This window comes from Martes martes (genome assembly GCF_963455335.1).
Source record: "Martes martes genome assembly, chromosome: 10".
NCBI classification, from domain to species: domain Eukaryota; kingdom Metazoa; phylum Chordata; class Mammalia; order Carnivora; family Mustelidae; genus Martes; species Martes martes.
Genome location: NC_137898.1, coordinates 57,928,211 through 57,952,600, shown reverse-complemented (window position 1 = coordinate 57,952,600; position 24,390 = coordinate 57,928,211). Strand labels below are relative to the sequence as shown.

Genomic DNA, 24,390 nt, shown 5'->3' with positions numbered 1-24,390 from the left:
CTTCAGCTCAGGTCATGATCTCAGGGTCCTGGGATTGAGCCCGGCATCGGGCTCTCTGCTCAGCGGGGAGCCTACTTCCCCCCCCCCCCCGCTCTCTGCCTGCCTCTCTGCCTACCTGTGATCTCTCTCTGTCAAAAAAATGAATAAATCCTTAATCAATTTAGTTGGTTCATAACTAATGTAATGCAGGTTTACTATACCTGCCAAAGAAGAAAGACTTAAGAGTGGGTGGTTGGTATTTGGAGAAATGAGTGTGAGGGTGAAAGATACATTCTTTTTTACTGTACCATTTTCAGCAGCAATTATTCAGTCTTATAGGAATACGAGAAATTACACTTAAAAATAATGTTTTGCAGGGCACCTAGGTGGCTCAGTTCGTTAAGCATCTGCCTTCACCTCGGGTCATGATCTTAGGGATAGAGCCCCACATCAGGGATAAGAGAGCCTTCTTCTCCCTTTCCCTCCACTTGCTGCTCCCCCTGCTTGTGCTTTCTCTCTGTGTGCCAAATAAATAAATAAAATCTTTAAAAAAAAATAATGTTTTGCAGGGGCACGTAGCTGGCTCAGTTGCTAGAGCATGCAACTCTTGATCTGAGTCATGAGCCTCACATTTGGGGTAGAGTTTCCTTTATTCCTAGGTGCCCCTAGAGTTTCCTTTAAAAAAAAAATGTTTGGGGCTCCTGGGTGGCTCAGTGGGTTAAAGCCTCTGCCTTCGGCTCAGGTCATGGTCCGGGGGTCCTGGGATGGAGCCCTGCATTGTGCTCTCTGCTCAGCAGGGAACCTGCTTCCCTCTCTCTCTGCCTCTCTCTCTGCCTAATTGTGATCTCTATCAAATAAATAAAATCTTTTAAAAAAATAATTTAAAAAAATGTTTTGCAGAATACCTCAAGGGCAAAATAAAGGCTAACTTCAAGAGTGCTTCAAAACAGCAAGGAAGTAGTGCACATATAGAACAGACTCAAGAGTTAAACATGCTTTTTTATCTGTTTAGCTTCAGTTTGCAAAACAACACATTTGGAATTCATCTACATATGACACACAATTCAAATTCTTGGGACACCTGGGTGGCTCAGTTGGTTAAGTATCTGCCTTCTGCTCAGATCATGATCCTGGGCTCTGGGATTGAGTCTCGTGTTGGTGTTGGCATTGGGATCCCTGCTCAGTAGGGCGTCTGCTTCTCCCTCTTCCTCTACCCCTCCTCCTTAGTGGTGCATGCTCTCTCTCTCAAATAAATAAAATCTTTAAATAAGAGAGAAAAAAACAAATTCTGATTCCAGTAGGCTGGGGCTGGGGGTGGGGATGTCCCTCAGGACCAGCAAAGAGGGTTCTTGGCTTCACAAAGGATAAACATAAAATGTGAGCCAGCAGGTGGTGAAACAGTTTATTAAAGATACATACATAGAAAGAGATACAGGGTATCTGGGAGACTTAGAGGAAAATAACATGAATCTCATCTTTGTTCAGGACCTGGGGGTTTTAGTGAGGATGGTGGTCTAGTGTCCATGTCCTCTCAGGCATTCTGGAACTGGTTAGAACAAAGACGAGGGCCCAGGTGTTATTCTTTGGAGCCAGGGGGTCTTGGTGTTGAGATGTCTGGCTCCCCTGGTGTCAAATGCACATATGATAGCTTCCTCTGGTCATTTTCATCTGGTCCTTCTTCGATGTTATTTATGCTAGAGAATCATTAACCCATCTCCCTTACAAGGAGGACATAGGCTATTTGCATTTCAAGGCCCGAGTGAAGTGCTCTGGGGGTGCAGGTCCTAGTGAGAAGAGAAGCCAGGAAAGTAGCAAAGGGAAAAACCCAGCCTTTTCTCTCCTGGGGTCCTTTCAGTTTCCCTGTCTCATTTCCATAGTATAGTCTCTGACTAAAGACTGATGTGTAAATTGGAGTTTACATGAAAAAAAAAAAAAGCTAAAATATTTCTTATAACATATTTTCTGGATTTGGGGGTGGAAATGTTATATTGAAAAAAAAATCCAGGGGCACCTGGGAGGCTCAGTGGGTTAAAGCCTCTGCCTTTGGCTCAGGTCATGATCTCAGGGTCCTGGGATCAAGCCCCGCATCGAGCCCTGCATTGGGCTCTCTGCACAGCAGGGAGCCTGCTTCCCCATCTCTCTCTCCCTCTGCCTGCCTCTCTGCCTACTTGTGATCCCTCTCTGTCAAATAAATAAATTAAAAATCTCAAAAAAAAAAAAAAAGTGGGACAACCAAACGTGTGTCTTCTGAAAGTGATAAAACACACCACCATCTACTAACTGGGGAGGAGGAGGGTGGGGAGTGCAGGGTGGGGGGGGGGGGCTGGAAGATGGAAATTGAATCTAATCAAACCTCTAGATCTAATCAGCAGTATCTAAGAAGTAAAGGGGAGTATATAGGAAGGAGCAGTATATAGGAAATAGAGGTACAACCAGCCAAACCTAGAAGGTCCTGGTTCTTGATCCTAAAGGACAAATGACCCAGTTACTTTAACAAATAAAGGACATTTTAAAAAAAAAGAGAGAGAAAAAAGAAAGGGAACACTGGTAATAAAGATACTTGAGACTAATCAACCAAATGCAAAGTGTGGACCCTGTTAAGATCCTAATTCAAACAATTGAACCATGAGGTGCCTGGGTGGCTCAGTTGATTGTCTGACTCTTGATCTCAGCTCAGGTTACGATCTCAGAGTTGTTGGTTAGAGCCTGGCATTGGGCTCCACGCTCAGCAGGGAGTCTGCTTGAAATTCTCTCTCTCCCTCTACCCTTCTCCACCATGCTCATGCATATTATCTCTCTCTCAAAAATAAACAAACAAATCTCAAACAATTCAACCATAAAAATTTAGTTTGGGACAACTGGGGAAATTTAGAAATGCAGAGGGTATTAGTTGTTACTACGAATTATTGCTGGTTTTGATGGTAAGAAAAGGGTGCTGTGATTGTGTTTATAAAAATTTACCTGTTAGCGGGGCGCCTGGGTGGCTCAGTCAGTTAAGCATCTGACTCTTGCTTTCAACTCATGTCCTGATCTCAGGGTCGTCAGATTGAGCCCTGCATCAGGCTCTGTGCTGGGTGTAGAGTCTGTTTAAGATTCTCCCGCTCCTTCTGCCCTTCCACCCCACTCACACATGCCTTCTCTAAGAAAAAATTAAAAAATACTTGTTAGAAATGCTTAGGTATTGATGAAATGATGCCCTACCTTAGAAATATCATTGTGGGGTGGGTAGAATAACAATGGAGGTAAAGATAAAGTAATATTGGAGAACTGTCAAAATGTTCAATGTGGATTCATTACATCATTTTACTTTTGCCTGGATGGAAATCTCTACAGTAAAAGGTTAAAAAAAACACCCTTAGGAAAACATAAGAAATGAACATTTATGGGGCACCTGAGTGGCTCAGTCATTAAACATCTGCCTTTGGCTCCAGTCATGATCCTAGTGTCCTGGGATCAAGCCCCGCATCAGGCTCCCTGCTTGGGGAGAAGCCTGCTTCTCTCTGCTCTCCCACTCCCTCTGCTTGTGTTCCCTCTCACAGAGTCTGTCAAATAAATAAATATAATCCAAAAAAAAAAAAAAACATTTAAAGCAGAAATCAATACATTATAATACAGAACTCTGGTAAAACTGGTAAGTTGAAGAGCTGGTTCTTTGAAAAACAACAAAAAATCTGGAGTAATATTCTGTTAATAAAAAGTAGCAACTGGGGGGCGCCTGGGTGGCTCAGTGGGTTAAAGCCTCTGCCTTCGGCTCGGGTCATGATCCCAGGGTCCTGGGATCGAGCCCCGCGTCGGGCTCTCTCCTCCACGAGGAGCCTGCTTCCCTTCCTCTCTCTCTCTGTGTGCCTCTCTCTGCCTACTTGTGATCTCTATCAAATAAATAAATAAAATCTTTAAAAAAAAAAAAGTAGCAACTGGGTCAAAGAGTAAAACATCTGAAAAGAGCAGCTACCCTGGAGGCCTCCGCTTGGCTAATCTAACATTTAATCTCCAAACTTTTCCTGATTTTGATTTTGGCAATACTCCAGCACTCTGCCAAGGAAATACACTTACTTTGGATGTTGTATGAAGTTGTATTAGTTGTAGGTCTGTTGAGTTTTGAGAAAATGGATTTTATATATATTTTTATTAACATATAATGTATTATTTGCCCCAGGGGTACAGGTCTGTGAATCGCCAGGTTTACTCATTTGACAGCATTCACCATAGCACATACCCTCCCCAATGTCCATAACCCAACCACCACCTCCTATCCCCCTTCCCCCAGCAACCCTCAGTTTGTGAGATTAAGAGTCTCTTATGGTTTGTCTCCTTCCCAATCCCATTTTATTTCATTTTTTCCTTCCCTACCCCCCAAATCCCCTACATTGCCTCTCAAATTCTTCATATCAGGGAGATCATATGATAACTGTCTTTCTCTGATTCACTTATTTCCCTCAGCATAATACCCTCTAGTTCCATCCACGTCGTTGCAAAAGGCAAGATTTCATTTCTTTTGATGGCTGCATAGTATTCCATTGTGTGTGTGTGTGTGTGTGTACACCATTGTCTTCTTTATCCATTCATCTGTTGATGGACATCTAGGTTGTTTCCATAATTTGGCTATTGTGGACATTGCTGCTATAAACATTCGGGTGCATATGCCTCTTTGGATCACTATGTGTTTGCTGGGTCGTAGGGTAGCTTTATTTTCAACTTTTTGAGGGAATTCCATGCTGTCTTCCAGAGTGGTTGCACCAGCTTGCATTCTCACCAACAGTGTGATTTGTTGTGATTTCTCTGCATCCTTGCCAGCATCTGTCATTTCCTGACTTGTTAATTTTAGCCATTCTGACTGGTGTGAGGCGGTATCTCATTGCCATTTTGATTTGTATTTCCCTGATGCCGAGTGATGTGAAGCACTTTTTAATGTGTCTGCTGGCCATCTGGATGTCTTCTTTGCAGAAATGTCTGTTCATGTCCTCTGCCCATTTTTTGATTGGATTATTTGTTCTTTGGGTGTTGAGTTTGATAAGTTCTTTATAGATTTTGGATACTAGCCCTTTATCTGATATGTTGTTTGCAAATATCTTCTCCCATTCTGTCAGCTGCCCTGTTTTTATATTTCTGAGAAACTTAAATTTTTTTTTATTTCAATGGAATTTTGAAATATAAAAGAGCTTCTTTATCATTAACTTTGAACTGTAACTCTCTGATGTAACACAGCTGCTACGATAAACATTTGACTTAGAGCCATATATGTATATGTATATGCATACATATATATGAAATACTTATCATAAAAGGAAATACTGCCCATATGCACAATTCTTAGCACTTCTAAAGTGCTTTCTATAGCACACTCTCTTTCCATAAAACACCTCTCATAAGGTAACCACAACAGGACTTCTTTACCAGAAGCCCAGCAATACTCTGTGACTCAGGTTCACAGTAATGGAGAGATTCCCAGGAGTTACCCTTGTCCTTGGGAGTCTAAATTATAGTCCCAGATCCACCCTGCTTTATCTCTAAATTCCTCCATGTCCCAGTATCTATGGCCTAATCCTAACTGGAATTTGCTCACACCTTCAGTTTAACAGGGGAAAAAAAAAAAAAAATCCAAATAGTACACATCAAACTTATTTGCTCCCTCTGGAAAACAACTGTGTTTAGCAGCAAATATCTAAGATCATCATCCCCTTTACACAATGGAAAATGAAATTAAGAGTGAAGTATGACTCAAGGTTTAAAAAACAAAACAAAACAACAACTGCCAGGATGGAAGAGCCAAGCTTTGAATCTTAAGTACATTCCCAAGGGCAATGAGACTTTTCCCATATCCTCCACTGGGAAGCCAAACATAAATATATACTTATAAATGTATTTATATAAATATAAGCAGTCGGGGCACCTGGGTGGCTTGGTTGATAAAGTGTCTGCCTTCAGCTCAGGTCATGATCCCAGGGTTCTGGAATCGAGGCCTGCATTGGGCTCCCTGCTCAGTGGGGAGTCTGCTTCTCCCTCTCCCTCTGCTGCTCACCCTCCTCGACCCTCTCTCTCTCTCTCTCTCAAATAAGTGGATAAAATCTTAAAAAAAAATATAAGCAGCCAGGATTAACTAATAATCTCAATCCCCTCACCCTAAATTTGCCCTAACTTTGATTGTTCTTTCTTTAACCCATGGCTCATCTCCCTTCAGACTGCAAATCATCCAAGGCCACTGTAAAGATCCTTGGAATAAGAAGGCTCAAAAAAACACAAACGGAAAGCCAATAGCAGGAATGCTATAAACATTTTATTTTTTTTAAGAAAGTAGCTTCAGAAAAAGAGGAAAATAATCTAGATCATTTATTTATATATATATATACTTTTTAATAAAAACCTTTACATAATCTTCATGCATAAAGACCCAGAGGTGGCCATGTTGTTTATGACAGCTCTTAATTCCAGCTGTCGCAGGCCTTTACCTGGGACTCCCCATAGCTGACAGCAGTGTAGCAAAGGCCCTCCTCTTGCCTGTAAAGCCCAGGTCCCTGCCTGCCTCAGTAACAGTTTTATGTTCTGGAACTATAGACAATGGGTAGGAAATGCTTTGGGCTAGAATAGGAAAGACAGGGAGGACTACCCAACCTGCCATGTTTTATTCAAACTCTTCAGGCAAATCTAGACAGGAAGCCTAGCAAGATGACTGAAAACCAGGGACCAAATTGAGTTCTGGAGCTTCCCAGAGACATGGAGTCTGTGACCAAGAGTTACTGCACATGGTAGTAGGATAAGTCTGATGTTCATGGAACATTCAAGGCAGGAACAAACAAGCCTTAAAGATCCATCCCTCCATGGCAGGCACTCACTTCTACCCTAAATGAGTCAGAAAGACTCTGTTCTGTTTCCTAACCTCAGTCCAACCCTCTTTTGACTCTAAAACAGTGTTAACTCATCAGCCCACTTAAGAGACAAATTTTCCTTCCTTCTGTGGATAGTTTATCTGTTAAGGAAGGACAATCTTTGATTAACATTTGTCCTATTACAAAAGGGCTGAGGTAGGAGTAGGGTAGCAGGTTGGCATGGTGGGTCACAAGATCCAGAACAGCTGAGAGTGGAAAGGATTCCCTGGTTCTCTGGGGGGAATTCTGCGAAAGGTATTTTATTGACCATTTTTTAAAAAGGGGGAGGGGGAATGCTCTTAAAGATGGTAAAAAAGAGACTTGGTTCCTTTTTTGGGTTCTAAAAGCCCTTATGCTTTGTTCAGTATTAACAAAAGCCCTGAACAAATGGTGGATGCTGCTTGGGGCAGCAGGAAAAGAGGATGGATTCCATAGCCAACCAAGAGAATGGTTAACAGTGCCAATCAACTCAATGCGGGGGATCTCTGTGTGGTGAGTGTGAATAAGCATGTGAGTGTGGTGGGAGGAACCTGGGGTTCACTGGCTCCCAACAGTCAATTCTCGCAGGTAGGACTGTGTGAGGCCGCGCAGTTCCTCCAAGGCATAGTCCTCAGGCATGGGGAGCTGGCCAACGTGGGGAGCCAAGAGGCCCAAAGGGACTCGCTGAGGGTCTGGTGTCGAGTCGGAGGTTGTTTCAGGTGCGCGCTGAAGGCTCCATACCACCCGCAGCAGGTTGGCTGCACGTTTGGCCATGTCTGGAGAGAAAAAATGAAGTGGGCATCAAGGACGAGGGCTGGTAAGGGTGTGCATCGGGGCAGAGGTATAGCAATCATGAAGACAGGAAGCAAGCAGGCAGGAAGCAGGCAGAGCGTGGAGGCTTACCTGACTGGGCCAGGAGATCCTTGGCATTGCAACACTGCATCTGCTGTATGCGATTGCACAGAGAGATCACTTTGGCGTGTAACTGCTCAAGTTCATAAACTGAGCAATCCACCTACAAAGAAGCAGAGAAACCAGTTAGGTCAAGAAGAGCTCCCATCATCCCAATTCCATCCACAGACTGACTATGCAAAACTCTGAAACAACAGAAAAAACCCAGGCGGCTGGGTGGCAGTGTCATGTCACCACTATCCAGCCTGATCACTGAGGACAAAACACAACCTCAGCAATAATTCACAAGAGGAAGTAACAGGGTATACAAAGCCTTGAATTGGTTAAGTCTTGAAATCAGCATTAATAAACCATGTAACTAGCAAGCCTTAATATGGTCTCAAAAATCTAGATAAATCTGGACTCAGAGAGATTATGTTAGTTAAGAGTAGAGAGCAACTAAGAAGTGGAGCCCAAACTAGCATGGAATTTAGGTATCCTAACTCCACATTCACAACCCTTTCTAAAATAATGCAGGCCCTATTCTCACTGTATGTCCTCTCTTTTGTGTTGCTATCTACTCCCATGGCCCCAATTATTATTATTATTTTAAATTAATTTATTTGAGAGAGGAAGAAAGAGAGTGCATGTGCAAACAGGGAGAGGGATAGGAAGAGTGAAAGGCAGAGAACCCCAAGCAGACGCTGTGCTGAGTGTGGACCCCAACTTGAGACTTGATCCCATGACCTGAGATCACAACCTGAGCTGAAACCAAGAGTTGGATGCTTAACCTACTGAGCCACTCAGCGCCCCACCTATGGCTCCAATTATGATCAATATGCTGATGATTCCTAAATCTTTAGCCTAATATTCCAATCTTCCATTCTCCTTTCCAGGGCCATTGCCCTAGCTCAGGATACCATTACCTCTTACTTGAAAAAATCTTAAGAGCTTGATGATGATCTTCAGTGTCATCCCTATTACATCCTTTTCCCTACCATATGGTAGCCACAGTGATGTTTCTAAAAATCAAGTCTGTATTTTTAAAATTTTCTGAAAGTTTATTTATTTATTAAAGTAATCTCTACCCCCAACATGGGCTTGAACTCACAATCCCAAGATCAACAGTCACATGCTCTTCTGATTCAGCCAGAAACCTGTATTTTTATTCTTTACTTACATTCTGAATACTTTCTAGCAGCATCTTATTCCTGCTTGTCTCACATATGACTCTTGGTTGGCTCCCCCTCTCTTAAACTCTTCAATTAAACCACCCTACTTGCTAAGTATCCTATCACCTCCTCCTTCTCTAAATGCTCACCCAACCCTTCCACAAAGCATCTTTCTCATTGAATCTACTTTAGGGAGGGCTTTGCAGAATCTACCAGTTAATGCCTCTACAAGTATTTTTTAAAAAGATTGATTGATTTGACAGGGGTGGTGGGGTGGTGGTGGTGATATGCACAAGCAGGGGTAGCAGGAGAGGGACAATCAGACTTCCCACTGAGCAGGGAGCCTTATCTGGGGCTCAACTCAGGACCTTGGGATCATGACCTGAGCCAAAGGCAGATGCTCAACTGACTGAGCCACCCAGGTGCCCCAGCCTCTTGCAAGTATTTTTTTTTTGTCCACAAGAATCCAGCCTTTAACTGGACCTTTAACGGTGGTAAATACGATGAGGTTTTTGCTCTCAGGAAACTCATGAAAAATAAAGAGATGATCAGGTAGAGATAAACCTTGAAGAATCACAAGCTGTGCAGATCATTTAAGCAAGGTGATATGGCAGAAAAACTGGATGGCTACTTCAGATTGGGGGATTGGGAAAGGCTTTTCTGAAGAAAGTCACATCTTTGTGGAGACCTGAACAAAGCTAGAGGGACAAGCTTTCTAGGCAAAGAGAACAGCTAAAACTGCAAGATGGGAATGCAAAGAAAGTTTAGGTGGGTAAAACGCAGAGTTCAAAGAGGAGAAGAGAAGAAGATAAAACTGGAGAGGTTTTATACACCACAGGATCATAACTGGAGGTCCTCAGAATTCAGTCTATGAACTTGGACTGGGAAAAAAACATTTATTTTTACTGACTTTTTACTATACATTAGTATTTAATTATTAATGTAGATTTCAAGAAATAATGCAGACTTTGTGATCAACAGACATCACAGCTATTTTCATATTACATTACAATTGTCAGTGATTTTTAAATATAGTACTTCACCAAAGTTAGAGTAGTTAGGTGATCCACTGCTGGGCTTGTTAAATTTAAGATGTTAAACCACTTATTCCCGTAAGTTCTTAATAGTTTGACAATGTATTTTAACATAGCTGGTTTCTTTTGTAATCCCATGAATTTAAATTTTATGCATTAAAGCACATTAGACAGCCATCCATGGGCTTCACCAGACTGTCAAGGAGGTCCACAGCAAAAAAGGTAAGAATTATTGATGCAGATTTATAAGAGTTGCTAAGGAGCACTTTATCCTAAGTGAAAGGACAGGCCACTGGAAGGTTATAGACGAGAGTGAGATGATATGACTTGTGTATCAGAAAGATCACTCTGGCTGCTGCATGAAATAAACTGTAAAGGAACAAGTGCAGAAGCAGGGAGACCAATTAGGTGTCTACTACAGCAGTCCAGGTGAGAGATTCTGTGCCTTTACTACACCCACACAACTCCCCTCTCCACTCTACCCTCCAGTACTACCTTATTAAAAGTTCCCTGGAGGGGTGCCTGGGTAGCTTAGTTGGTTGGGTGGCTGCCTCCTGATTTCCGTTCAGGTCATGATCTCAGGGTTGTGGGACTGAGCCCCATGTCAGCAAGGAGTCTGCTGGAGATTCTCTCTCCCTCTGTACCTCCCCCACTCAATCAATCAATCAATCAATCAATCTATCTTTTTTTTTTAAAATTTTTAAAGATTTTATTTATTTGACAGATAGAGATCACAATTAGGCAGAGAGGCAGGCAGAGAGAGAGAGAGGAGGAAGCAGGCTCCCCGCTGAGCGGAGAGCCCGATGCGGGGCTTGATCCCAGGACCCTGGGAACATGACCTGGGCTGAAGGCAGGGGCTTTAACCCACTAAGCCACCCAGACACCCCAATAAATAATCTTAAAAAAAAAAAAAAAGAAAAAAAAAACCCTGGAAGCACCACGATCGCTGATCTCTAGACTTATACTCATGCTCTTTTCTCTGCTGAAGCATTCTGTTCCCACCCACCCTTTTTCATCCTTAGGAGCTTAGGTGCCACTTCTAGAAAGCCTTATTGACTGCCTCAGACTGGGTTAGGTACTCCGTTTATGTGCTGCCACAAAACTCTTTGTTTAACCCCTACACTTACCATTGTATAGTAACTGCTGGTTTACCCATATATAAATCTTCCTAACCAAAATTATTACTTTGGTAAGGGCACAACATATACCACTGCTTACCTTTATGTCCCCCAAATCCACCAGTGCTTGGGACATAGTAATTTCTCAAAAACTAGGTTGTATAAATGTATTAATGTTCAACTAGAAAAGAGTTTTCTTCGGTGATAATAGATGTGATACTCTTAATTTATCCTAAAAGTGTAGCAAATAATAAATTATGCATATTACATGCCAGGCACTCTGTTAGTAGGGATTTTGATAAGGGTAGCAGATAACAATTACTAATCACTAAATACATGTAAAGTAGTCTGTTAAAACACTTTAAGTATACTTTAATCATTTTGACAACTCTGTCAGATATCTATGGTAATCTCTGTTCCTCCCTCCTTTTCAGAGGAGACAAAGAGAGATTAATTTATTTGCTTATAAATTAAGCAAATAAAGGTTATAAGGTTATAAAATAACCTTATTTTATACCAAATAAAGGTTATACCAAATAAAGGTTATTTGTTTAAGGTCATATCATAGCTAGTGAGTGAGGGAACCATGAACTGAACCTAACCATTTGGCTTCAGAACTTGATTCTTAGCCTCTATACTCTATTGCCTTTAATCTTAAAATAAAGTAGATCTCCCCAAAAGGAGCTCATGATAACTTGGAGACAGATGTGGACAAGTAACTATAATAGAGTTGGTAAACAAGTGTACCAAGTGCTTTGGCAGTGAAAAAAGAAAGTGCAATTAACATTTCTTATGGGAAAAGGAGAACAAAATAGAGCTTATAGCAATTTGATCTTAAAGGATGAGTGTGTGTGTTAAGAGTGAAATACAACAAGCGTTGTTGGAAACACCATGAGTAATTTAGTGTGATGAGAGCAGAGCAGGCTGGCAACTGGAATGTGGGGTAACACTAGCAGAAGGCATGCGTGACAGGTAAAAGCCTCTATGTGGGCTTGAATTCTATGGTTAAGAGTCTGGTCTTTGGGGGCGCCTGGGTGGCTCAGTGGGTTGGGCCTCTGCCTTCGGCTCGGGTCATGATCCCAGGGTCCTGGGATCGAGCCCCGCATCAGACTCTCTGCTTGGCGGGGAGCCTGCTTCTCCCTCTCTCTCTGCCTACTTGTGATTTCTCTGTTCTCTGTCAAATAAATAAATAAAAGAGCTTAAAAAAAAAAGAAAAAGTCTGGTCTTTGTGCTATAAGCAACAGAGGCCAATCTTAATGACTATTGAAACAGACACCCATACATTTTGATAAAGACTTAAAAAAACTCTAATACTTGCAATTTCAAAAACATAACAAATGACATGTGAGACAATTACTATCCTCACCAAATCTCTGATCTTACTATCTCTCTCATCCCTGAGCTTTTCACTCAAAGGAGGGCTGCAGAAGGGGAGCAGACTATAGGTGGACAAACCTCAGGAATGTCTACTGTACATACTACTTGGTAATAAGCACAAAATAAAGAAGTTTTTTTACATTTTGATACAGTGCCATAGTGGCTACAGCAAATCAGCCCCACCAAAATATCCCTCCTGCACTGACAGTTCCATCTCTGCTAATGAGGTTGCTCAGACATTCTGAGGTCTCTGTGGCTTTAAGGGCCAGGGAAAAGGAAAACCAAGCAATAGTTTAAGGAATTCAGGTACCTGCTGTATCTGGTGAAGCATCTCAATGATCCGAATATAGTCCAAGTAAACAAGCCCAGATGTTTCCCAGTCCTGGATTAGGCTGCTGCGCTCTGGAGGTGCCAGGTCTTCCAAGAACCCCTTCAGGTAGTCATAGTTCTCATTAATGATGGCATCTGAAGAAACAAAATATTAAGTACTCTGTCTACACAAATATACGGTTCTCAAAAGTACATGGAGGACATGGCAGAAATCCGAAAGAGGAAGGAAGGGGAAATACATATACATACACATATGTATGTATAATGAATATTTCATCTTCATGACTTATTTCATAACTGTAAGTTTGTACCTTTTGACTCCCTTCACTCATTTTGCCAACTTCCACCCCACACCTCTGGCAACCACCAATCTGTTCTCTGTATCTCCGAGCCATTTTTTTTTTTAAAGATTCCACATACAAGTGAGGTCATATGTACTTGTCTTTCTCTGACTTATTTCACTTAGCATAATGCCGTCATCCATATTGTTGCAAATGGTAAGATTTCATTCTTCTCTATCGCTGAATATTTCGTTGTACATGTATACTATGCATACACACACACACACACACACACCCCACATTGCCTTTATCCATTCACCACTGATTTTGTTTCCCTATCTTTGCTATTGTAAATAATGTTGCATTGAACATGGGGGTGCATATTTCTTTTCGAGTTGTGTTGTTTTCTTTGGATAATTACCCAGAAATGGAATACTCTGTATTCCATTGGCTAGATCATATGGATAATTCTAGTTTTAGTTTTTTGAAGAACCTCCATATTATTTTCCATTGTGGCCACACCATTTATATGCCCACCAGCAGTGCATAAGGGTTCCCTTTTCTCCACATCCTCACCAACCTTCTTATTTCTTATCTTTATGACAATAGCAATTCTAACAGGGATGATGTGATATTTCTAGTGCCTTTGATTTGCATTTCTGATTAGTGGTGCAGAGCAGCATTTCATTGTAACCATTGGCCATCTCCTTATGTCTTCTTTAGAAAAATGTCCACTCAGATTCCCTGCCTAATTTTTTAAACAGATTTTTTTTTGCTATTTTTATTAGTTCTTTAAATATTTTGGATGTTATATATAACATCCAAAATTTTGACAGGAATTACATTGAATCTGTAGATTGTTTTAGGTAGTAAGGACATTTTAACATTAATTCTTCTAATCCACAATGTCAGATAAATGATTTACAAACATCTTCCGTCATTCCTAGGTTGCCTTTTCATTTTGTTGATAGTTTCTTTTGGAGCTGTGCAGAAATCTTGTTAATTTGATGTAGTCCCATTTGTTTATTTCTCCTTTTGTTGCCTGATTTTGGTGTCCCATGCAAAAAAAAATCATCACCAAGATGGATTTCAAGGAACTTACTGCCTATGACTATGTTTTCTTTTAGTTTTATGCTTTCCAGTCTTACAGTTTAAGCGTTTTTAAAAAGATTTTATTTATTTGACAGAGAGAGACAGCAGGAGTGGCAGGTGGAGGGTGAGGGAGAAGCAGGCTCAATCTCAGGACCCCAGGATCATAACCTGAGCCAAAGGCAGATGATTAACTGACTGAACCACCCAGGTATGTGGCAGTTTAAGCCTTTAGCCATTTTGAATTAATTTTTGTACATGGAATTCAATAGTGGTCCTGTTTAATTCTTTTGCATGTGCTGTCCACCCTTCCCAAAACCATTTACTGAAGAGAGAGTATACTCTTGGTCCCTCTGTCATAAAATTAATTGACCACATATGTGTGGTTTTATTTCTGGGCTCTCTATTCTGTTCCAATGATTTACGTGTCTGTTTTCAGGCCTATACCATACTGTTTTACTATAGCTTTGTAATTGAGTTTGAAATCAGAGAGTTTAATGTCTCCAGCTTTGTTCTTCTTTCTCAAGATCACTTTGGCTATGGAAGGTCTTTTGTGGTTCCACACAAATTGTAGAGTTGTTTGTTCTATCTCTGAAAAATGCCGTTGGAATTTTGACAGGAATTACACTGAATGTGTAGATTGTTTTAGGTAGTAAGGACATTTTAACATTACTTCTTCCAATCCACAAGCATGGAATATCTTCCCATTTCTTCCTATCTTTAATTTCTTTGATCAATGTCATAGTTTTCAGGATATAGGTCTTTGACCTCGTTGGTTAAATTTATTCCTAGGTACTTTATTCTTTTTGATGCAACTGAAAATGGTATTGTTTTCTTAATTCCTCTTTCTGATAATTCATTATTAGTGTACAGAAATGCAACAGATTTCTATATACTGATTTTGTATCTTACAATTTACTGAATTCATTTATTCTAACAGTTTTTTGGTAGAGTCTTCAGGGTTTTCTGCATATAATACCATGTCATTGGCAAATAGTGACAGTTTTCTTTCTTTCCAGTTTGGATGCCTCCTACTTCTTTTTCTTGCCTAACTGTTCTGGTTAGGATTTCCAATACTATGTTGAATAAAAGTGGTGAAAATGGGAACCCTTCCTTGCCCTCTTCCTGATCTTAGAGGAAAAGCTGAAAGCTTGACACCATTGAGTATGTTAGCTATAGGCTTGTCATATACGGCCTTTATTATTGAGGTATGTTCCTTCTACACCAACTAGTTTTATCATAAATGGATGCTGAATTTACCAAAAGCTTTTTCTGCATCTGTTGATATGATTTTTATCCTTCATCTTGTTAATGAGGTGTATCACACTGATCTGTATATGTTAAACCACCCTTTTATAAATCCCATTTGATCATGGTATATAATCCTTTTACTATATTGCTGAATTAGCTGTTTGCTAATAATTCGCTGAGAATTTTTGCATCTATGTTCACCAGGGACATTGGTCTGTACTTTCCTTTTCTTATGGTATCCTTGTCTGGATTTGCTAGGGGTAATGCTGGTCTTAATAAAATGAGTCTGGAAATGTTCTCCCCTCTTCTATTTTTTGGAAGAGCCTGAGAAGGACTGGTATTAATTCTTTGAATTCTTGGTAGAATTCACTAGTGAAGCCATGGGGTCCTAGACTTTTATTTGTAGGGAGTTTTTTGATTTCTAATTCAGTCTGCTTTACTACTAATTGGTTTCCTCAGATTTTCTATTTCCTCATGATTCAGTCTTAGAGGCCATATATTTCTAGGAATTTATCCAATTCTTCTAGGTTGTCCAATCTGTTGGTATGTAAGTGTTCATAGTAGTCTCTAATGATCCTTTGTATTTCTGTGGTATCAGTTATAATGTATCTTTTTTAATCTTGGTAAACAAAATTTCCTAAATACACAAAGAGTTTAACATAATTCATGTATATCAAGCATATCCTTGGCAAATGGTAAAGTAACAACCTGTCGTCCCCTGCCCCTCTCGCCCCTCATCTGAGCCAAATTTCTTCTGCACAGGGAACTTCTGCAAAGTGTAATCTGATTCAAGACTGCAAAGTCTCATACAGAACATCATCTCTGGCCTGACTAATCATGAGGTTCAGGGTTGGAAGAATTTGGGGAGATTCCAGGAGACACAGGCCCTAATCTGAAGCACTCACCAGAAGCTAAGTGCTTGATGATGAATTTGTGGCAGCGGTTCCAGTGTCCAGCTTTAAATAAATAGAGGGCCTCCAGGTGCTTGTCAGATTCCATGTGTGCTCGCACTGCTTTGGCCTCATTAATCCACTCAGCAGGCACACAAAGCTTTTGGGTCAGGAAAGTCTCCTTAGCCCAAGACTCAGGGGTCTCTAATAGTTGGCAGTGCCGGGTGAGCAGCTCTCGAACTGCCTTCTCACGCATGCTACAGGAAGAAAAACAACGATGAATAAATCCTATCCTCACTGATGGAGAAGGGTGCCTCAAACAGGGCAGAATGACCCCTGAGATAGTCTCTCAAACTGTAGGCCTTAACATTTAGTGGACCACTTCAAAGTACACTTAAAAAAAAAAAAAAAAAAAGAAAAAGGCCAGATCGGCATTTATTTTTTTAATGAAATGAAAGTATCGAAGCACGTTATATTTTCACAATGGAAAAAATAGTGAGAACTAATACTCGAGGGAATGTTGTCCAGTGCTAAGAAAAGGCTTTCCCTTTCTTATCTTTATTTTCTTCCTGGTAACAGGAGATCAAGGCTAGGATAGCAGAATCCTATCTTCCACAGAGTAGTTCTTCATAGTTCACTTCCAACCTCCTTCCTTCCTTTTCTCCCATATGGTCAGTACAAGTAAATGAAGTACTTTTTAAAGGTAAGGGCTCTTCCAGGTCCCTGTTTGCTTTTTTCCCCCTTCAAAACTGTCAGCTTTCCTAATTCATCTTCTCTCTGCCTCTAGATTTAGGTTACCCTCAATCTTTTTGGTCTCAAGGCCCCTTGAGGAGAGACCTTTTCTTTTCTTTTCTAGAAGATTTTATTTAGGGGCACCTGGGTGGCTCAGTCGTTAAGTGTCTACCTTTGGCTCGAGTCATGATCCCAGGGCTCTGAGATCGAGCCCCACATAGGGCTCCCTGCTCAGCAGGAAGCCTGCTTCTCCCTCTCCCACTTCTCCCGCTTGTGTTCCCTCTCTCGCTTTGTCATATAAATAAAACCTTAAAAAAAAAAGATTTTATTTATTTGACAGAGAGAGACACAGTGAGAGAGGGAACACAAGCAGGAGAGAAGAGGGGGAAGGTTTCCCACTGAGCAGGGAGCCTGATGCGGGGCTTGATCCCAGGACCCCAGGATCATGACCTGAGCCAAAGGTGGACTCTTAAAGACTGGGCCACCCAGGAACTGCTCTAACGTTTCCTTTTCTATCTGGATCAACGGACCAGCCAATTACTTGTTTTTTTCTTTTAAAAGATGTTATATATTTCAGACAGAGAGAGCGAAAGACAGCTGGGAGGGGAGGGAGGAGGGAATGGGCAGAGGGAGGGAGAGAGAATCTCAAGCAGCATGGCGTGCAATACAGGGTTCAACCCCACTACCCTAAGATCATGACCTGAGCTGAAATCAAGAGTCAGATGCTCAGGAAACTTAACCACCCAGGTGCCACAAAGAACCAGATTTATTTGTTTTTTTTTAAAAAAAGGTTTTATTTATTTATTTATTTGAGAGATCGAGAATGAGTGTGCTCGCAAGAGAACACAAGCACAGAAATTAGCAAAGGGAGAGGGAGAAGCAGGGAGCCTGACATGGGGTTCCATCCCAGGACCCTGGGATCATGACCTGAGCTGAAGACAGATAGATGTTTAACTGACTGAGCCACCTAGGTGCCCCCTACAAAGGTCCAGATTTAAATATCAAATCAAAACTGGTCTCATTTTAGAATCTTTTCTGAACACCTTTTCAAGGGCCTTTTCAAGGCTTTCCATGGACCCCCCAATCTCAACTGCTTCATTTCTAAAATTCTTTAACGGGGGTGCCTGGCTGGGTCATTAAGAGCATGAGACTCTTCATCTCAGGGTCCTGAGTTCCAGCCCCACACTGAAGTAGAGTTGACATAAATAAATAAACAAAATAAATTTAAAAATTCATTTAAAAAAATCTTTTATCAGGAAATAGGATTTCCCTTCCTAGAGCCTACTCTTAAATCACCAGTTATCTTATTTTACCATGTGAAATTCCCCATGAATTTGTTTAAATAAAGGAAAGTACAAAGTAATTTTGCTTCCTCATAAAGGAGAAGAGGAGAAATTCCTTAAAGGGAAGGCTGTGCTAGATGCTTTATACTTTTACTCCCTTTAAAACAACAACAAAACAACAAAAAACTTAAAAAAAAAAAAAAAGATTTTATTTATTTATTTATTTATTTATTTATTTATTTTAGAGAGAAAGAGAAAGCTGGGAGAGGGGCAGGGTGGGGGGAGGGAGAGGGAGAGAATCTCAAGCAGACTGTGCTGAGCACAGAGCCCCACATGAGCCTTGATTTTACAATCCTGCAATCATGACCTGAGCTAAAACCAAGAGTCAGATGCTTAACCTACCGAGACACCCATGAACCTCTTAAAAAAATTTTTTTATTAATTAATTTCAATGCCCAATCTGGGGCTCGAACTCACAACCCCAAAATCAAGTCACACACACCACCAACTGAGCCAGCCAGGCACCCTTTCCTCCCCTCCTTTAATCCCACAATCCCACCTTTGATTAGGTAGGGATTAATGTTATGATTTTAAAGATAAAAAGGGAGTATCTTTGGGGTGCCTGGGTGGCTCAGTCGTCAAGTGGCCGCCTTTGGCTCAGATCATGATCCCAGGATCCTGGGATTGAGCCCTGCATCGGGCTTCCTGCTCAGCAGGGAGCCTGCTTCTCCCTCTCCCACTCCCCCTGTTTGTGTTCCCTCTCTCGCTGTCTGTCAAATAAATATAATCTTAAAAATAAATAAATAAATAAACACAGATCTTAAAAAAAAAAAAGAGAGAGAGAGAGTGTATCTTTAACTAAAAATCAAAAGTGAGTAAGCTTTACTCCAAGTCAAAGTGAGTACACGATGGATCTAGAACTGAGGGAGGTCTGACTACAAAACTGAACTCCTTTCCACACTATATAACATGATAGAGAGTGCAGCATAATGATTAAGAGCACAGACTCTGAGGGTGTTGAGTTGGAAGACTCTGCCATTTACTATGTGACCTTGAGCAAAATACCCTACTTAAGTCTCTCTGTGCCTTAGGTTGCACATCTATAAACAGATATTTTAAGAGTGCTTATATGTTCATTATGAGCATTAATTGAGTTGATTACTTACAACTGAGTTATAAAGCATTTACAACAGAGAATAATATATGTAAAAGTACTATGTGACAAAGTACTATATAAATGCTTTTGTTATTAGTGTAATACCATAGTGTTATTAGTGTAATACCAAAATGCTTTTGTTATTAGTGTAATGTAATACATTAGTGTAATTTTGTAATTAGTGTTACTACCATTAACAAAAAAAGAAAATACCTCCAACTTTATCTCATTCACACCATGGAGAAAAGCCTCTTTTAAGATAAAGAACAAAAACATTAGACATCTAAGCAAGAATATACTGGTAAATACAATACTATCAAACTTGAGGGGCAGACGTGGGTGGATGGCAAGGGAAGGCTAGCGAGGGAGAAAGTCAGCAGACAGAAAAAGCAGGGGCCCTCCCTGCCAACTCATTACATCATTCCACAGAGCCGCTGAGGCAGCTCAGCAAACACTGTTTCTGCATAATTCCTAAACACGCCACATTCAAGTAAATCTGTGTCTAAGTTAATGGGGTAGCTCCATGTGGACATATCCTTCCTTTTCCTGTTCATTTTTTCCTGTTCCTGGTTAGGGTTTTCCCTGATCGTCATAGTGCATGGAGATCTCTTCTCACTTCTCAGACTACTGAGAGGTCTTATGATAGCGTAATTTGGCACTTAACTCAAGGCAGTCTCACTTCCAACTTGTTCACATGAATATAGAGATAGCTGTGGGCTGAACTGTCTTAAAGTTTATCACAGGGCTGGACCCAAAAAACATTCTAGATGCTTACTTACTGAATTAAACCCTAGGAGGCCGATACCGTTGGCACTGCCCTATAGCACTAAATGTATAGTGGGTTCAGAGCTTCTTACTCACCTTGAGTTCTCAATATGCAGGAGGACAAAGATGGCCCACTCCCAGAGCCCCTCACTTTCCAGTTGGCCAGCATAACTCGTCTGTAGCACACCCTCACACTGTTCTGAGAGATGAGTATAGTTAAGAGCCCGCAGCACCTCCCACAAGTGCCAGCTTAGACGATAGTCCAAAGGATCGGCTGTTACACTTCGGGGCTCCAGCAGCTGGTTGAGATCATAATGTCTACGAAGGAAAATGTGCTGAGTTATCATATCAAGGCAGCAGACCATCTGTACTGGATAGGTCAACTGTTCTGGCTATGGTTTAGAAGATAACAAAGGCAGGCACCTGAGAACAGAAGCATTACAGACCACATGGTCTCCCTCTGAGACTGTGCTCTATCAGTCTACTTCTAGGTTCAGCCAGATGACAGAGCCTTCTAAAAATGAAGGCACCTCCTCTTCTGTGGTTGTGTGATCTGACAGGTATGCTGGTCAATTTGTCTGGCTTAGATACTTACCATCCTGGTACATGGAGTCTTCACAACTCTTAGTCTTCATTCCTTCATTTAACCATTTATTTATTTTTTTTTATTTTTTTTTTATTTGAAGGGAGCACATGAAAGTGCATCAGTGGGGAAGGGGGATAGGGGGAGGAGGAGATGGGGATGGAGAAGGAGACCTCCTGCTGAGCATGGCCTCAATCCCAAAATCCTGAGATTATGACCTGAGCTGAAGTTCAGATGGTTAACCAAATGAACCACCTAGGCACCCCGATAAACCATTTAAAACATATAATTATATTAGGATCTATCAGACTGTTCTATTATATGAAGTTGTTGGAGTGCTAATTATCCTGTTTATCTGAACAGCTAACTAGTCTTCATGATGGTTACTTCCTTCTACGGCTTATAATTTCTACCTCTGATTTTGTCTACATGGGCATTGTACTTTATATAAGGAAATTCAGGTGCCCTGAATTTTTAGAGTCCCTATACAGACTTCTCTTTCTTTTGCTGGGATCCCAAAGATTTTAATGGTCCTGGACCAGTTTATATGTAAAGTTCTTAGCATGCAATTTCCACATCATAAGATTAGTATAAAGTAAGATCTCACACCTGTAAGTTTTATGGCTTAGATTACCATCCAATAACTTTACCTTTTGACCTAAGATCCCAGATACTTTATAACTTCCTAATACTTCCCCAAGTAAAGAACAGAAGTTTTCTTGACCAGTGCTGTCAAACTGAACTTTGTGAGATGATGGAAATGTTCTATAACCTGTTCTGACCAATGACCGCCAATAGCCAGCCACATGCAGCTACTAGACATGTGAAATGGTGGCTACTGTGAATGAGTAACTAAATTAAGTTTACTTAAATTAAAATAGCCACATGTGAACAGGAGCTATTATGGTGGACAGTGCAGTTCTAGACTATTTGTATGGGACAGACTGTGGATTTTTTTAAAATTTTTTTATTAACATATAATGTATTATTAGCCCCAGAGGTACAGGTCTGTGAATCGCCAGGTTTACACTTCACAGCGCTCACCATAGCAGAGTGTGGATTTTATATAAGGATTTAGTCATAGCAATTCTACCTTTCATGAAAACAAGGTTTACTATCTCCTCTGGCTCCGGTTTCTCTATTACTGGCACCTTGAGATATTCCTTTCTTTTTCTTCTTTTTTTCACATTAAATAAGGTGACATACAGTAAACATTTAGAGTGTACAATTTTCATTAAGTTTTAATATATGTACACACCCGTGAAATTACCACCAAGGTCAAGACAACAAACCAACCTCCAAAAGCTTCCTTATGCCCCTCTATAATCCCTCTCTTCCTGCCCCTCTTTACACCCACCCTTCCCAGGCAAACAATGATCTGCTTTCTGTGATTAATCAGTTTGTATTTTCCAGAGTTTTAGGTAGATTGGAATCATACAGTATAGTTTCTGGGTACTTTTTTTTTAATCTCAGCCCTTTCAAAACCAGGTAAAATTATCTTGTGATTCACTATGTTATCATGTGTATCAACAGTCCATTCCCTTTTATTACTGAATAGTATTCCATTACATAGATATACCACAATTTGTTTATCCATTCACCTTTTGATAAAAATTTGGCTTGTTTCCAATTTGGGGCCATTACAAACAGAGGTGTTACAAATATCTCTATACAGATATATGTCTTCATTCTTTTGGGCAAACACCTAGGAGTGGCATGACTGAATCATATGCATGCAGTATGTCTAACTTGCTTTACTTTCTATTCTGTCAAACTGTTTACCAAAGTGCCAATACCATTTTATATTTTTCACCAGCAGCGTATGAGAATTCAAGTTGCTCCACATCTATGACACCACTTGGTACAAGACATTTTTCTTTTTTTTAAAAGTAGGTTCCATGCTGGGAAGAGCTTGCACTCATGACCCTCAGATAAAACCTGAGCTGGTATCAAGAGTTGGAGGCTTAGCTGACTGAGTCACCCAGGGGCCCTTGGTCTTTTTAATTTCTAGCCCTTCTAATAGGTGGACAGTGGTATCTCATGATGGTTTCAATTTGCATTTCCCTGTTGTCTATTGATGCTGGACACTTTTTCTTTTTTTTTTATGTTTTTTTTTTTTTAAGATTTTATTTATTTATTTGGGGGAGAGAGAGAGAATGAGAGAGAGAGAGCACGAGAGGGGAGAGGTCAGTGGGAGAAGCAGACTCCCTGCCGAGTAGGGAGCCTGATGTGGGACTTGATCCCAGGACTCCAGGATCACGACATGAGCCAAAGGTAGTCGCTTAACCATCTGAGCCACCCAGGCGCCCGATGCTGGACACTTTTTCATGTGCTTGACATCTAGGTGTTCTTTGGTAAAGCAAATGTTTAAATATTTTGTCCATTTTGAAATTTGGGTTGTTTTATTATTATTGAGTTTTAAGAGTTCTTTAAATGTTCTGGGCACACCTGGGTGGCTCAGTCAGTTAAGCAACCAACTCCTGATTTCAGCTTAAGTCATGATCTCAGGGTTGAGAGATCAAGCCCCACGTCAGGCTCCACACTTAGTTAGCACAGAGTCTGCTTGTTCCTCTCCCACCCACCCACTTGCACGCCCTTTCTCTTAAATAAAAAAAAAAATTTTTAAAGGAGTTCTTTATATGTTCTGGATAAAGATCTTAATCAGATGTATGAATTGCAATTATCTTCCCCCAGTCTGTGGCTTGTCTTTTCATTCTCCTAACAGTTTTTCAATTACTAACAACTTTTAATTTTTTTGAAGTCCAGTTCACCAATTTTTTCTTGTACAGATTATTTATTTGGTGTCAAAACATCTCTGCCTAACTCACAGTTAACTAACATCTTAACTAACATCACAGTTAACTAACATCTCTGCCTAACTTGCAAAGATCTTCTGGTTTGGTTTCTTCTGTTTGTTTTCTGGGTTAAGTTTGAAATTTAGGTTTCTGATCCATTTTGAACTAGACAAATAATAGAGATAAACAATAAAACCAAAAGCTAGCTGTAGGTAGACCAATCAAGAAAAAAAAAAGGACACATATTACTAATATCAAGGAGAGAGACATAGTTACAGATCATACAGACATTTAAGAAGGATAATAAGAAAAAAAAAGGATAATAAGGAAAATGTTATGAATAACTTTATGCCAATAAATTTGGGGTAACTTAGGGAAACAAATTCCTTAGAAGAAGCAAATGGTTGAAAGTGATTCAAGAACAGGGGCGCCTGGGTGGCTCAGTGGGTTAAAGCTTCTGCCTTCAGCTCAGGTCATGATCCCAGGATCCTGGGATCGAGCCTCGCATTGGGCTCTCTGCTCGGAGGGGAGCCTGCTTCCTCCTCTCTCTCTCTGGCTGCCTCTCTGCCTACTTGTGATCTCTGTCTGTCAAATAAATTTAAAAAATCTTTAAAAAAAAAGAATTAAAAAAAAAGAAAGAGATTCAAGAATAAATAGAAAAATCTCAACAGACTAGTTAAGAAATTGATTTTATAGTTTAAAAACGTCAACTGAACTTAAAATGTAAAACCACTCTTCAATTCCTGAGTAAAGAAAATGAAAAAAACAAGCCCTTACATTAGGATAACTGCAAAAACACATTTAAGTAAAGGACTAATATCC

General features: G+C 40.5%; 1 protein-coding gene across 3 annotated transcripts in view; it reads right to left on the bottom strand.

The window, feature by feature from the left end:
• Window positions 1–6,231: 6,231 nt before the first annotated feature.
• The window catches only part of NUP98 (nucleoporin 98 and 96 precursor), a 117,907-nt gene continuing 99,748 nt past the window's right edge, over window positions 6,232–24,390 (bottom strand). For all 3 annotated transcript variants that reach the window (XM_080814906.1, XM_080814907.1, XM_080814908.1), the window contains exons 29-33: window positions 20,287–20,508; window positions 16,270–16,511; window positions 12,724–12,878; window positions 7,725–7,836; window positions 6,232–7,597 (exon numbers count right to left, since the gene is read on the bottom strand). In XM_080814906.1, coding sequence (XP_080671032.1) covers window positions 7,380–7,597; window positions 7,725–7,836; window positions 12,724–12,878; window positions 16,270–16,511; window positions 20,287–20,508 — 949 coding nt within the window. In that variant the 3' untranslated portion in view covers window positions 6,232–7,379. The remainder of the gene's footprint in view (window positions 7,598–7,724; window positions 7,837–12,723; window positions 12,879–16,269; window positions 16,512–20,286; window positions 20,509–24,390) is intronic.